At 46.9% G+C, this 15,205-nt stretch overlaps 1 protein-coding gene across 3 annotated transcripts in view; it reads right to left on the bottom strand.

Annotated features, from left to right (window-relative positions):
• Positions 1–15,205, bottom strand: part of LOC139227787 (sphingomyelin phosphodiesterase 2-like) — a 49,897-nt gene that overhangs the window by 20,563 nt on the left and 14,129 nt on the right. For all 3 annotated transcript variants that reach the window (XM_070858835.1, XM_070858837.1, XM_070858836.1), the window contains exons 3-5: positions 8,606–8,702; positions 4,989–5,065; positions 3,244–3,337 (exon numbers count right to left, since the gene is read on the bottom strand). In XM_070858835.1, the coding sequence (XP_070714936.1) occupies positions 3,244–3,337; positions 4,989–5,065; positions 8,606–8,702 (268 nt within the window). The remainder of the gene's footprint in view (positions 1–3,243; positions 3,338–4,988; positions 5,066–8,605; positions 8,703–15,205) is intronic.

Raw genomic sequence — 15,205 nt, 5'->3', positions numbered from 1 at the left:
ATTTTTGTAATATCTGCAAACTTCTTAATCATACCCCGTACATTCAAGTCCAAATCATTGATTATATACCACTGAGCCCTGCCGAACCCCACTGGAAACAGCCTTCCAGTCACAAAAACGCCCATCGACCATTACCCTTTACTGCCTGCTTCTAAGCCAAGTTTGGACCCAACTTGCCACTTTACCTTGGATTCCATAGGCTTTTACTTTTGTGACCAGTCTGCCATGTGGGACCTTATCAAAAGCCTTGCTAAAATCCATATACACTACATCAAATGCACTACCCTCATCAACCCTCCTTGTTATCTCCTCAAAAAATGCAATCAAGTTAGTCAGACACGACTTTCCCTTAACAAATGCGTGCTGACTGTCCTTGATTAATCCATGTCTTTCCAAATGAAGATTTATCCTGTCCCTCAGGATTTTTTTCTTCCCATCACTGAGGTTAGGCTGACTGGCCTGTAATTACTCAGTCTATCCCTTTCTCCCTTTTTAAACAATGGTACAATGTTAGCAGTCCTCCGGCACCACTCCTGCAGCCAGAGAGGATTGGAAAATGAGGGTCAGAGCTTCTATTTCCTCTCGCTTCTCTTTACAGCCTGGCCTGAGGATTTATCCATTTTAAAAGATGCTAAACTTCTTAATACTTCCTCTCTCACTATGTTCATTTAATCTAATATTTCACACTCCTCCTCCCTCATTGCAATGTCCACACCGTCCCTCGCTTTTGTGAAAACAGACACAAAGAATTCATTAAGAACCATACCCACATCTTCCACCTCCACACATAGGGTTACCTAATAGGCCCTACTCTTTATTTAGTTATCCTCTTGCTCTTAATATATTTATAAAACATCTTTGGGTTTTCTTTGATTTTACTTGCCAACATTTTTTCATGCTCTCTCTTTGCTTTCCTAATTTCCTTTTTAAATTTTACTCCTGCACATTCTATAGTCCACTAGGGTTTCTGCAGTATTGAGCCCTCAGTATCTGTCATAAGCTTCCCTTTTTTTCTTTATCCTACTCTGTATGCCTCTAGATTTATTAGTCCTACCCTTTTTCTTTAAGGGAACATGCTTGCTCTGAACCCTCACTATCTCCTCCTTGAATGCCTCTCAGACACAGATTTATCTTCCAAGTAGCTGTTTCCAGTCTGCTATGGCTAAATCACATTTCAGCTTAGTAATATTAGCTTTCCCACAATTGAGAACTTTTATTCCTGGTCTATCTTTGTCCTTTTCCATAACTACCCTAAATCTGACTGAATTATGATCATTGCACCAAAATGCTCTCCCACTGATACCCCTTCCACCTGCCCAGCTTCATTCCCTGAAACTAAGTCCAGAACCACCCCCTCCCTTGTGGGCTTGCTACATACTGGCTAAAAAAGTTCTCCTGAATGCATTTTAAGAATTCTGCTTCATCTATACCCGTCACACTAATTCTATCCCAGTTAATATTAGGATAGTTGAAATCCCCTACTATTACTGTCCTATTGTTTCTGCACTTCTCAGAAATGTGCCTACGTATTTGCTCTTCCTGCTCCCTCTTTTTGTTTGGGGGTCTATAGTACACTCCCAGCATTGAGAGTTTTTTGTTCAGTTCAACCCATATGGCCTCATTTGATGGTCCATCTAACATATCATCCCTCCTCACAGCTGTAATTGTTTCTTTAATCAATATTGCAAACCACACCCCCCTTTTTTTAATCCCCCTCTCTATCTCGTCTGAAAACCCTGTAACCAGGAATGTTGAGCTGCCATTCCTGCCCTTCTTTCAGCCATGTCTCGGTAAAGCTATATCATAGCCCCACGTGTCTATCTGTGCCCTCAGCTCATCTGCCTTATTCCCTAGATACCTTGCATTTCACATTGCCAAACCTCCTTGTTGTCTATTGTCTAGCCTTTGTTTCCTCTGCCTTCCAAACTCGCTTACCAATTTTCTGCCTTCCATTTCCAGCTTTTCTTCTTTCCCTTCTGAATCTACTCTCAGGTTCCCATCCCCCGCCAAGCTAGTTTAAACCCTCCCTAGCAGCACCACCCCTCCCCCCGCCCCCAGGCAAGGATATTGGTCCCAGCCCTTTTAAGGTGCAACCTGTCCGGCTTGTACAGGTCCCATCTCCCCCAGAAATGGTCCCAGTGCCTCAGGAATCTAAATCCCGACCTTCTGCACCATCTCTCCAGCTACGCATTCATCTGTATATGCTCCTATTTCTGTACTCACGAGCACGTGACACCGGGAGTAAACGGAGATTACTACCTTTGAGGTCCTGCTTTTTAATCTCTTTCCTAGCTCCCCAAAATCTGCCTGCAGGATCTCATCCCTCTTTCTACCTATGTCATTGGTGTGGATATGGACCATGACCTCTGGCTGTTCACCCTCTCCCCCTCAGAATGTCCTGCAGCCGTTCCGTGACATCCTTGACGTTGGCATCAGGGAGGCAACATACCATCCTGGAGTTACATCTGCAGTCGCAGAAGCACCTGTCTGTTCCCCTATCGAATCCCCTACCCTTATTGGTCTTCCACTCTTCCTCCTTCTCCCATGCAGCTGAGACACCCGTGGTGTTGTGGACTTGGCTCTGGCTGTACTCCCTAGAGGAATCATCGCCCTCACCAGTATCCAGAACTGAAAACCGGTTAGCGAGCGAGATGCACTCAGGGGACTCCTGCCTTACCTGCCTGGTTCCTCCTTGTCTGACTGGCAGACTTGAACAGACTCCGTGTTGCAAATCCTTTGCTCTGTGCAGGGTAGTGAGGTTCTTTGATTCTGCCTTTTCCTGTTTATTTTCTCCACGCCCCGGGTTTCGATTCTATTTAAACCAGTCACATTTGAGCAAGTGGACCAAGTGCTCATTGTGAGAGTCTGGACAGTGAACCTGGGCGGACTATTTGAGCGATGGAGGGCAGATGGTGCCGGGAAATCACAGCAGAGCCTCAGGCTGTCCTCAAATAATGTCCAAACACAGACATTCCAGTGAGATCACTGGACAGTGATCAGGTGTGTGACCTCGGCACAAGTTCATCTCCTCCCTAATCCTGTTATAGGCTGAAATCAGCACAGATCTGGGATCTTCCTGACTGATGAAGTCCTTCATACTTGCTGCCTTAACCATTAGGGAGCTTATAGCCAAGTGTTAAAGTGCAATGGATAAACTGGAAGGACTAAACAAGATTCTATTTATTAAAAGTTAGCTTTTAATTTTACGATTAAAACTCTTGCCCCAAAACACATCTACTGTACCTTATAAGGGTAGCCATTCAGGGAGTAGCGGTAGAGGAAGGAGTCAGTTATTCTGTATCTGGAGAAGACACACAGTCCGCTTCCTATAGCCCCACTGAAAGAGAGCCAGCAAAACACATTCACAGTAGTTTAAGGTCAGTGGTCAGACAGGCCCACTTACATCAGCTTCTACACTCATTTCTGAATTAGTCCTCGCTTGTGACGTAAACAAAACAGACGACAGATACAGGAACAGAATTCACCACTCACCCCATGCACCCACATGCTGCCGGCACTACGACCTAATAGTAACCTCACGTCAGGGAGAGTCCTGCATGGTCTGCAGCCTGACAGCAGGAGCACGGCAAGAGACGTCGACTGGCCAGAAAAGGCCCAGGCAAGTCTTAAAGACGTGCGCCTTTTGGAACTCCTCGTGGGCCAAGAAGATCAGGAGTGCAACCCCTCCGGCCACCCCACCCACATGGGCCATGGGCCTCCTCCGATCGCCAACCTCCCCCCACCCCCCCCCGCCTCCCCCCCGACTGACCGTTCCCACGGACACCCCGACTGCGGCCTCCTGCTGGCAAATTCCCGCTGCCGTGCACCGGCCAGGCAGTGTATCTGTCCGGGTGTGACAGTGGGACCATTCATTTAATCGGCCTCCACGACTTCGAACTCTCCAGGTGTGCCGGCTACTTTGGGGCTCACATGCACCGTGCCCCCCCACCTTTTAAATTCGGGCCCAGAGTGTCACTGTCACTCCCCTGAACAGACATGCTACACCAGTAATCTTCGCCTCTTCCCCCCCCCCCGCTATACCCAACCGAGGGGGTCACGGGAAACACCACGATGGGTGACTTATGGTATAAGAGATTCCAAGTGGACCAAAGGGCGGTTTATTGGGAAACCTTATCCACTATGCCACAGTGCTGAGGATTTGGTTCAATACCATGTGCGATTTCTGCTACTGACAGACAGGGGCCTTCTCTTTAACTCCACAGTGCTCTGTTGGGGCTCGAATCAGATATGTTTCTATGTTTCTATTACAACATGCTGGAAATGAACAGCCTGTAAGCACATGAAAGGTAATGTAACCTGCTGCATTCCCAACATTTGTCACTACACTTCCTACAATACAACCCATCTCACACAAATACCCATAATGACGGTCAAGCATTCAATGATCTGACTTTAAAAAAGGAGAAATCTCCGGTTCAGACCAGTACATTGAGTTGCCTGCTCATGATCTGTGCTCATCTGCTGTGTGCATTGCGAGAGAATGTAGAGGGATCTGATCGGGACCCGGAAGAGGCGCGAGTTCGGGGCCCAGAAAAGGCGAGGGCCCAGGGGCAACACGGGCCCAGCCCACACTGCGATATGTGTGTGCACTAGGTCCATGCAGCAGAGCTGGTCTCCAGTCGTCTTGGGTAATCCTTGCCACTGGACCAAGACCTAGCTCCGTCAAGCCCATGTGGTGGCTGGTGTGCAAAGGTCACCCCACGTTAAAAAAATCCATGCACAGGCATCTTCCACCCTTCAAGATGTAGTTCGGGATCTGGAATATTAAGTCCTTCATTGAAACACCTGTGAACTCATCCCTTTTTTGCGTGGAAGCAAGTCATCCTCATTTCGAGGGACTGCCTACGATGATGATGGTGCATTGTCTAAGCATAAGTTGTCCTGTAATTGCTGGTCTAGCTGTGTACTTCAAAAGGCAGGAGATGGGCGTGTTTGTGAAACTCTTTGTAACAGGTGCAATTGCATACCTTCTGAAGTACACTGAATATGGCTGGGTATTTATCAACTTGCTTTTCAAGAAATGGTAATCCTGTTCACTCCACACCTGCAAAACAAAACAACAATGTCTCTGATTTATCCTCTTTCTTTCCGCTTTTGTAATGGAGAACAGGGAGAGTCAGACTGCTTTAGTTGGTAAAAGACTTGCATCTCTATAGAGCCTTTTACCATCTCAATACGTTCCAAAGCGATTTACAACCGATGAAGTACTTTTGAAGTGTAGTCACTGTTGTCATGTAGGAAATGTGGCAGCCAATTTGTGCACAGCAAGCTCCCACAAACAACAATGTGATAATGGACAGATAATGTTTGTGATGTTGGTTGAGGGATAAATATTGGACAGGACACCAGATGAACTCCCCTGCTCTTCTTCAAAATAGTCCTACAAGTTCTTTTACATTCACCTGAGAGGGCAGCCAAAAGATGGCACCTTCAACAGTGCAGCACTCCCTCAGCACTGCACTGAATGGTCAGATTAGATTTTACATAGAAGCATAGAAATTTACAGCGCAGAAGGAGGCCATTTCAGCCCATCGTGTCCGCGCCGGTCGACAAAGAGCCACACGGCCCTCGGTCAGCAGCCCTGAAGGTTACATATAAACCTATGAACAATGAACAATGGCAGAAAGGTAAAGAGCACCCAGCCCAACCAGTCCACCCCACACAACTGCGACACCCCATGTATCGCAACATTTTACATTCCACCGCCATGCGATCTCCTGGGAGAGGCAAACAATTTTTTTTTTAAGATTTTGTGCTGAAGTCTCTGGAGTGGGGCTTGAACCCAGAACCTTCTAACTCAGGAGGTGACAGCACTACCCACTGAGCCATGGCTAACATCTACCTCACCTATGGGGCAGAGGATTTGGTTTTAAACCTACTTTTCATGAATACAGCACATAATCTAGGCAGACAGTCCAGTGCAGTGCTGAGGTAGTATTGCATTGTTGAATCATCATCGTCAGCTGCGCCTCAGTGGGTAGCACTCTCGTCTGAGTCAGAAGGTTGTGGGTTCAAGTCACACTCCAGGGACCGCAGCACAAAAAGAAAATTCTCGGCTGACACTCCAGTGCAGTGCTGAGGGAGCTCTGCACTGTCGGAGGTGCCGTCTTTGGGATGAGACTTTAAACCGATGCTCTGTCTGCTCTCTCAGGTGGACGTAAAAGATCCCATGGCACTATTTCAAAGAAGAGCAGGGGAGTTATCCCCGGTGTCCTGGACAATATTTATCCCGCAATCAACAAAATAACAAAAAAAACTGATTAACTGGTCATTACCAAATTGCTGTTTGTGGGAGTTTGCTGTGCGCAAACTGGCTGCCGCATTTCCCACATTACAACAGTGACTACATTCCAAAAGTACTTCATTGGCTGCAAAGTGCTTTGAGGCGTCTGGTGGTCATGAAAGGTGCTATATAAATCCAAATCTTTCTTTAAGGCTATCTTGTTAAACTAAGGCTCTACCTGTTCCTTGGTTTCAGATTAACGCTCCCAAGGCACTATTCGAAGAGCAGAGAATTGTCACAGTGCCCCGGCCAACTCCTCTCCCTCAACCCTACCAACTAAAACAGGTTAACGGGCCATTCACTCCTTGCTATTTGAGGGCATTGTGGTGTGCACACCGAATACTGAGTATAGCTACACAAGTCTCTGCACTCAGAAGTAGCTCATTCTATCTGAATTGCTTTGTGGCATGCCCGAGAAAGACGACAAGCTGCTGAATGGATACAACTTTAAGGAAAAGTTTCCTGCTCTGTATTCTTTAATCCCCTTTCTTCGGTCACCGAGCTTCATGTCTGTAGCTGATTGGAAGCAGATCCAGTGCCTGTTCCCAGTTGCCACCGCTCTTGTAGGAGGCAAACAGGATTACCCACTGTGGGCTCTCTGCTCAGAGACGGAGTCTTTGCCCGGATGACAATGCCCTTATACTGGCAGTTAGGGGACAACAATTAAAAAATTCATTCACGGGACATGGGGATCGTTGGCAAGGCCAGCATTTATTGCCCTTCGCAAAATTACAGAGTACGGGGAAATTAAAAGTTGAGCTAATGCTTTAGAAAAGTCATTGTCTCAGGCTGGTGTCTAGAGCCGTTATTAGGGTAATGTTTTATAGAGCCTGCATTGCATCTGCTTAGTGCTACACTTGTCCCGGAGGGCCTACAGTCCAACTGGGTATCTTTTTCATTATTCATTCACGGGATATGGGCGTCGCTGGCAAGAACAGCATTCATTGCCCATCCCAATTGTCCTTGAAAAGGTGGTGATGAACCGTCTCGTTAGTTCGGGAGTTCCAGTCCACTGTGGGCTCTCTGCTCAGGTTCTCTCTCTCCAACTATGAACATATCATTTGATGGATAGCACTTCCTAACCATGCAATACGCTCTCTCTGTGCCACGCACTGGAGTCTCAGCCTATGTTTCGCACTCCAAGTCGTGGTATGGGGCTCAACGCTCTCAACCTTCTGACCCAAAAGCAGGAGTGGTATCAACCAAGCTGAGCCGACGCTGTGACTCCAAGGTGGTGTTTCAGGATCTCACCTTTACTGTGGATGGTTACCTATGTTATTATCTAGGAGCTGGCCAGCCAATTTCATTACATGCGACCGGGAGTGAAGTGCTATTAGGATTTAAGCATCGTGGGACATTAAAGAGGCTATATAAATGCAAGTTGTTGTTATTAGAAAGCCAGATGAATTTTAGGACACACACACACATCTCTATAATATATTAAAAGTCTGACCCTTCCTGGAAGCGTCACACTTAATTCCTGCAACAATTTCCCAGTCATGCATTGCGGTCAACATTCTTATTGTCATAAAATACGTGCTACTTCATCGTGAGCCATGCTAGGGGAGATCTGCCAGTACCGTCAGCACCATTTGTAGCAGGTTTGTGAACATGATTTGCCTGCTGAAAGCATTGGATGTTAAAATCACACTTTCAACCGAGAACTTTAACAATCATAGCCAGAGTAAGTAAGGTAATCGCACTTTAACGAAGAGCTTATTGAATGGCCCAAAATTGTCGTCGAGCATTACATTGTATGTGGTGCCATTGTAATAGACTTCTAATGTGATGGAGAATAGTTATGGGTAATTGCCACCGACGATTGCTCACTGTAAGGTGGGCGGTGTAAGTGGTGGGGACTGTACATATTTATATACTTTTATTTGCCAGAATGCTCATCAATGACAGTATCACTAATATCACTGACAGGAACCTCCATTAGTAAGTTGGAGATCAGCTCTCATTTGATGGAATTCAGAGCGAAATTCCAGGAACAGAACATTTCGTAATTTAGCAACATTTTTGCAATTCTCCGGAAGGTCAAAGGTCGATTCTCACCCATTAAAATTGGCTACTTGAACTTCTCGTCTCTCATTCAGTCAGTCATGGTGTCATGACGACGCACAACGATCCTGAGAGGGGGTTTTGGGTTGTCTCGATTTTATCTCATCACTCACGTTGACTGAGCAGGCATCCCCACCACAGGGCTCCAAAAGGCCCGATCTCAAACCAGAACGACAAACAGGCTGCAAAAACTGCTGAGTACAGCAGGGAAAGCATTACTGGGGAGACTAAACCTACCTCCTGCAGCAGGACCACATCGTACTTCTCCTGACTCAGTAACTGGACAATCATTTCATAGCGCTCCCTGCAGCACTTGCTGAGATAGCGGATTCCCCTGTAACAGAGAGAGCGAGCGAGGTGGTGAGAGCAGGCCGCTGTGTTTACAACAATAACTCCTACGGGAAGACGCGTACATCAGCATAACGGCAGCTTAGCTCAACTGTGTGTGGTTCTGCAACGTGTGCAAGTAGGCTTCAGCCAAATATGTGCAATAGAAAAGTCAAGTACAGAAGCTAATGGCGTCGTACGAAGTCTGCAGGCTTCCCGAGGGGGAGCTGGCTGGGTCTCCCAGAGCGCCCTCTCCCGTGGGGGAGATCGTCTCACCATTGCCAGTCCCCAGAGCGGGGAAGATCAAGACTCATTACTGTCACTGTTAAAATGCAAAACCATTTCTGTAAGGGGATTATTAGCTGTAACATCTTTTTCTTTTTGGCTGTAACCATTTGTTTGAGAGAGGACTGAAGATGACATGGCTGTCAGAAGTTTAGCCCAATAGCCCGAGGACACGCAATATTCAGTTTATTGAGGTGCTCAAGATTCTAATTGTCATGAAGAAATAAATAAAACCACCATAACGTTTGACAATCATATTCACTACAACCAGGGACTGAAGAGAGAACTCTGAAGTGAGGAAGTGCACAGAAAATTCAGATTTGACTATTTTTCACATGATGAATATATGGAACATGAGGGAAGGGGGGGGGGGAAAGAGTTGCTGAGTGTTGGTAAATTCAAGAGGGAGCTGAATAGATATTTGAGGAGAGAGAGAGAGGTGTACAGTATGTTTCCAATTTTGGATGGAAGAGTTTTTAACTTTGGTGCTGACTAGTTGGATCAGTGATCCCTCCCAGTTCTGTACATTCCCCTGTTCCTGTGTAAGCACTCCAGGCTATTACCCCACGATCACAGCCAGACCCTTCGCGTACACTACAGATTTTTCCTCTATTTAAAATGATTTTCGTGTACAAGTGTAAAAGGTGGACACATTAGAACTTTGCACAGTTGCAGCTGCACACATTTGATTGGTTATTTGCCGTATGCTGGAGGACCCGATTGGTGGATTGTGTTGACCAATGCCTTGTGGCATATTACACAGTAGAGGAGTTCAGCTGTCAAGACCCCAAGCTCTGGAATTCCCTCCCTAAACCCTCCCACTGTCACCTGCATCTCCTCCTTTAAGATGCGCCTTAAAACCTACCTCTTTGACCAAGCTTTTGGTCATCTGTTCTAATCTCTCATGTGGCTTGGTGTCAACTTTTGTTTGCCAATGCTCCTGTGAAGCGCATTTAGCATCTCTCCTGTGTTGGGCCTCAACGTAATTGAGGTGGCATAGAACAGATGTTTTACCAGAAAAGTGCGATTAGGTAAGAAAGGCTTTCATCATTTAACATAACATCACATCGGAATGTCTCGAAGCCCGTCACACACCCAGTATTTTTGGACTCATTAGCTGGCAAAAACGACAGCCATTTTGTGCCAACAACACCCTACAAACAGCCCTCGGGCCAGCCTACACTGCGATATGTGTGCGGACTAGGCCCGTGCAGCAAAGCTGATCTCCAGTTGTCTTGGTTAATTCTTGCCACTGGACTAAGACCTAGCTCTGTCAAGCCAATGTGCAACGGCCACCATACGTTAAAAAAAATCCACGCACAGGCATCTTCCACCCTTCAACATGTAGTTCAGGACCTGGAATATTAGGTCCTTCATTGAAACACCTGTGAACTCATCCCTTTTTCGTGTGGAAGCAAGTCATCCTCGATACGAGGGACTGTCTATGGTGATGATGATGAAGCGCATTTGGGACGTTTTACCATGTTATAGGCGTTCTATAAATCTCACGGTGTTGTTGACAGGCTGCGGTTCTGTACACTGGAACATGAACGCACAGTGCTGCACATTGCTGGAGCTCAGGATCCATACTCCAGTTCCAAACCTCCACTCTTTCGTTTGGTGTGTTGCTTTTTGCCTCTCCCTTGTGGTCTTGCTTTATTCCTTGCCCACCCGCTGTCGAGCCTGTTCCGCCATTCAATGAGATCATGGCTGGTCTGTGACCCATCTCCATATATCCCATCACCCTTAATACCTTTGGTTAACAAAAATCTATCAATCAGATTTAAAATGAACAATTGACCCAGCATCAATTGCCGTTTGTGGAAGAGAGTTCCAAGCTTCTACCACCCTTTGGGCCCAAGTTTCCACAGGATAAAAAACGGGCGCCCGTCCGAGCTGGGCGCCCGTTTTTCGCGCCTAAAACGGCGCCAGAAAAAAAACGCGCTATTCTCGAGCGCTTTGCAGCTCCTTGTCTGTTTGGCGCGGCGCCCAGGGGGGCGGAGCCTACACTCATGCCGATTTTGTAAGTGGGAGAGGGCAGGTACTATTTAAATTAGTTTTTTTCCTGCCGGCAACGCTGCGCGTGCGCGTTGGAGCGTTCGCGCACGCGCAGTGTGAAGGAAACATTGGCACTCGGCCATTTTTGTAGTTCTTTGTAGCTGTTTAATTTTTGAACATTTTTTAATAAAAGCATATTGCCATCAGCACTGAGGCTACCCTTCTCACTGTCTCCTTCCCCTCCCCACCCTCCACGGCAACAAACGGCAGTTTCCTCTCCCTCCCTCCCCTCCACGGCAACAAACCGCTGTCTCCTTCTCCTTCCTCTCCCTCCCCTCCACGGCAACAAACGGCGGTTTCCTTCCCCTCCACGGCAACAAACGGCGGTTTCCTCCCCCTCCCTCCCCTCCACGGCAACAAACCACTGTCTCCTTCCCCTCCCTCCCCTCCACGGCAACAAACGGCGGTTTCCTCCCCCTCCATCCCCTCCACGGCGGCAAACCGCTGTCTCCTTCCCCTCCCTCCCCTCCGCGGCGGCAACAAACCGCAGTCTCCTTCCCCTCCCTCCCCTCCGCGGCGGCAACAAACTGCTGTCTCCTCCCCCTCCCTCCCCTCCCTGGCAACAAACGGCGGTTTCCTCCCCCTCCCTCCCCTCCACGGCAACAAACCGTTGTCTCCTTCCCCTCCCTTCCCTCCGCGGCAACAAATAGCGGTTTCCTTCCCCACCCCCCGCGGGAACGAACGATGGCTGAAGCACTTTCACACAGGTAGGAAGATGGTTTATTTAATCTTTTCTTTGCTTATAAATGTTTATTCAGGTTGGATTTATTTGTATAATATTTGTAGAAGTATAAATAAGGATTGATTGTAGAATTTAATGACTTCCCTTCCCCCAACTCCCCCCCCACCCCCCCTCCTCGTTCTGGACGCCTAATTTGTAACCTGCGCCTGATTTTTTAATGTGTAGAACAGGTTTATTCAGTTCTACAAAAATCTTCACTTGCTCCATTCTACTTTAGTTTGGAGTACGTTTTCACTGTGGAAACTTTGAAATCAGGCGTCAATGGCCGGACACACCCCCTTTTGAAGAAAAAATTCTGTTCCAAAGTAGAACTGTTCTACCTCACTAGAACTGCTGAAAAAAAAATGTGGAGAATTGCGATTTCTAAGATAGTCCGTTCTCCACCAGTTGCTCCTAAAAATCAGGCACAAATCATGTGGAAACTTGGGCCCATTGTGTGTAGAAGTGTTTCCTAACTTCACTCCTGCAAGGTCTGGAACTTCGATCAGATCACCCCTTGGCCTTCTAAATTCCAGGGACTACAACCCTAGTTTGTGTCATCTCAAGGATGCTGCCAGTACAGCAAAGGTGCCATCGCTACTCTCAGTCATGACCTTCAGTTATCAATTATTTACTGTGACTGTAAGGACAAGCTAACCACGCCTCTGCAGGCAGCTGTGAAGCGAGGTCTTCGATCTTCAGATAACCTGAACCATCGATGACTCCTCCAATGCTCTTGTGCAACAAGATTTGTTTAAAAATAAAAGTTGGGGTTGTTCTCTTTAGAGCAGAGGTGATTAAGGGGTGATTTAATTGAGGTGTTCAAAATCAGGAAGGGTTTTGATAAGAGTAAATAAGCAAGAGGGTCGCTAACCAGAGGACCAGGGTGGCAGTGTGAGCTGCGAGGAGGATGCTGTGAGGCTGCAGAGTGACTTGGATAGGTTAGGTGAGTGGGCAAATGCATGGCAGATGAAGTATAATGTGGATAAATGTGAGGTTATCCACTTTGGTGGTAAAAACAGACAGACAGACTATTATCTGAATGGTGACAGATTAGGAAAAGGGGAGGTGCAACGAGACCTGGGTGGCATGGTACATCAGTCATTAAAGGTTGGCATGCAGGTACAGCAGGCGGTTAAGAAAGCAAATGACATATTGGCCTTCATAGCGAGGGGATTTGAGTACAGGGGCAGGGAGGTGTTGCTACAGTTGTACAGGGCCTTGGTGAGGCCACGCCTGGAGTATTGTGTACAGTTTTGGTCTCCTAACTTGAGGAAGGACATTCTTGCTATTGAGGGAGTACAGCGAAGGTTCACCAGACTGATTCCCGGGATGGCGGGACTGACATATCAAGAAAGACTGGATCAACTGGGCTTGTATTCACTGGAGTTCAGAAGAATGAGAGGGGGTCTCATAGAAACGTTTAAAATTCTGACGGGTTCCCAAGGAAGAATGTTCCCAATGTTGGGGAAGTCCAGAACCAGGGGCCACAGTCTAAGGATAAGGGGTAAGCCATTTAGGATCGAAATGAGGAGAAACTTCTTCACCCAGAGAGTGGTGAACCTGTGGAATTCTCTGCCACAGAAAGTTGTTGAGGCCAATTCACTAAATATATTCAAAAAGGAGTTAGATGAAGTCCTTACTACTAGGGGGATCAAGGGGTATGGCGAGAAAGCAGGAATGGGGTACTGAAGTTGCATGTTCAGCCATGAACTCATTGAATGGCGGTGCAGGCTAGAAGGGCCGAATGGGCTACGCCTGCACCTATTTTCTATGTTTCTATGGCACAGATTTAAGTGAATTGGCAAAAGAATTGGGGGCGGGGAGGAGAAAGAGCAGAATTTATTTTTATGCAGCAAGTTAATATGATCTGGAATGCATTGCCTGACAGTGGTGGAAGCAAATTAAATCCTAACTTTCAAAATGGAATTGGATATCTCCTTGAAGGGAACAAAATTTGCAGGGCTATGGGGAAAGGGCAGCGGAGTTGAACTAATTGGATAGCAAGGATCCAGCACAGGCACGATGGGCAGAATGGCCTCCTTCTATGCTGTATTATTCTACTATTCTTGTCCTACTCTGTACAGGCACAGAAACCAGGAATACACAACCATAAGAGGCGATGGGACTGTTGCTGATAAAGGGTCAACAGCAAGGCGACTACAGGAGCAGCAATCTCGAGGCTCTTGCTGTTTTGGCTCTGCGGATTGAAACTGGGCTTGCCTGGCTGCAGAGCGGTGGTTTTCACGAGGATCCAGGAAGGACAGGACAGTCAGAGTGTCCACAAATGGCCCATCTGCCCCCATATTGCCCATACAGTGGGTTGTATTAACAAATCATTGCCAGCACAACAGGTTCCTTTAAACTACTGGCACGACATGTCTGTCCCCCTTCCCGAACAATGCAGCACGCAGTCATGAAGGGCTTTTGTTGGCCTGTATTTCCAGGAGGACAAGATCTCCCTGCAGTACCTGCCTGTGCATTCAACCCCATCCTACACATGGAAAGATTAGAGACACTCAACATGCTGGTCAGTGAGTCTGAGGAGGGGAAAGGGTGAGTGAAGAGGGAAAGAAATCAGTCCAGGGTCCAGCTCACGATTGCAGACTTGCCACTCCGATTGTTACAATAACCTGTCGACACTCACTGCCTGGAGGAAGGGACGGCGGAAGGAAATGACAAAATGATACTGCAGAATCCAAATTGTGCGGGATCAGGTAACACTCCGACAGTCCAAGTAATCCGATAGGACTGGGAATACAGTTGGTTCTCACTCCGCACTTAGTGCGAGCAGTTGCTCATTGTGGGTGTTGACGTCTCACTGAATCCCAGGATCGTTGAAACCACAAACGATTTAGGATTAGTTTGGGGCCTCGTGCACTGCCTTTCTGCAAGTGCTGTGGAACAGTTAAATCTCTGTCCCACTTCCCAACCAGGAACAATGAGATGGCAAGCTGCTTGACTGCTAAATCTTCCAAAACTAGGGGCCATAAATATAAGATAGTCACTGAGAAATCCAATAGGTAATTCAGGAGAATCCACTTTACCCAGAGTGGTGAGAATGTGGAACTCACTGCCACAAGGAGCAGTTGAGACAAGTAGTATAGATGCTTTTAAGGGGAGGAATAGAAAGATACGCTGATAAGATTAGAAGAAGGGTGGGAGGAAGTTCATGTGGAGCACAAACCAGTTGGGTCGAATATAGATTCTAGGTAATCCTATGTAAATACATAATGTCGCCAATGACTTAAAAAATACTTTTACATAAAGCTCGCAAAATGGGAGGAATAAGAAGCGAGTGAAGCAATTGATACAGCAGTGGTGCCCATATAGATTTATTTAATTGAATTTAAATTCCCCAGCTGCCGTGGTGGGATTTCAACTCCGGTCCCTAAATCATTAGTCCAGGCCTGCAGATTACAAGTCCAGTAACATAACCACTATTA

The sequence above is a fragment of the Pristiophorus japonicus genome, chromosome 17, assembly GCF_044704955.1.
Source record: "Pristiophorus japonicus isolate sPriJap1 chromosome 17, sPriJap1.hap1, whole genome shotgun sequence".
Lineage (NCBI taxonomy): Eukaryota > Metazoa > Chordata > Chondrichthyes > Pristiophoridae > Pristiophorus > Pristiophorus japonicus.
The sequence above is the reverse complement of the archived record's forward strand: the minus strand, read 5'-3'. Positions and strand labels throughout refer to the sequence as shown.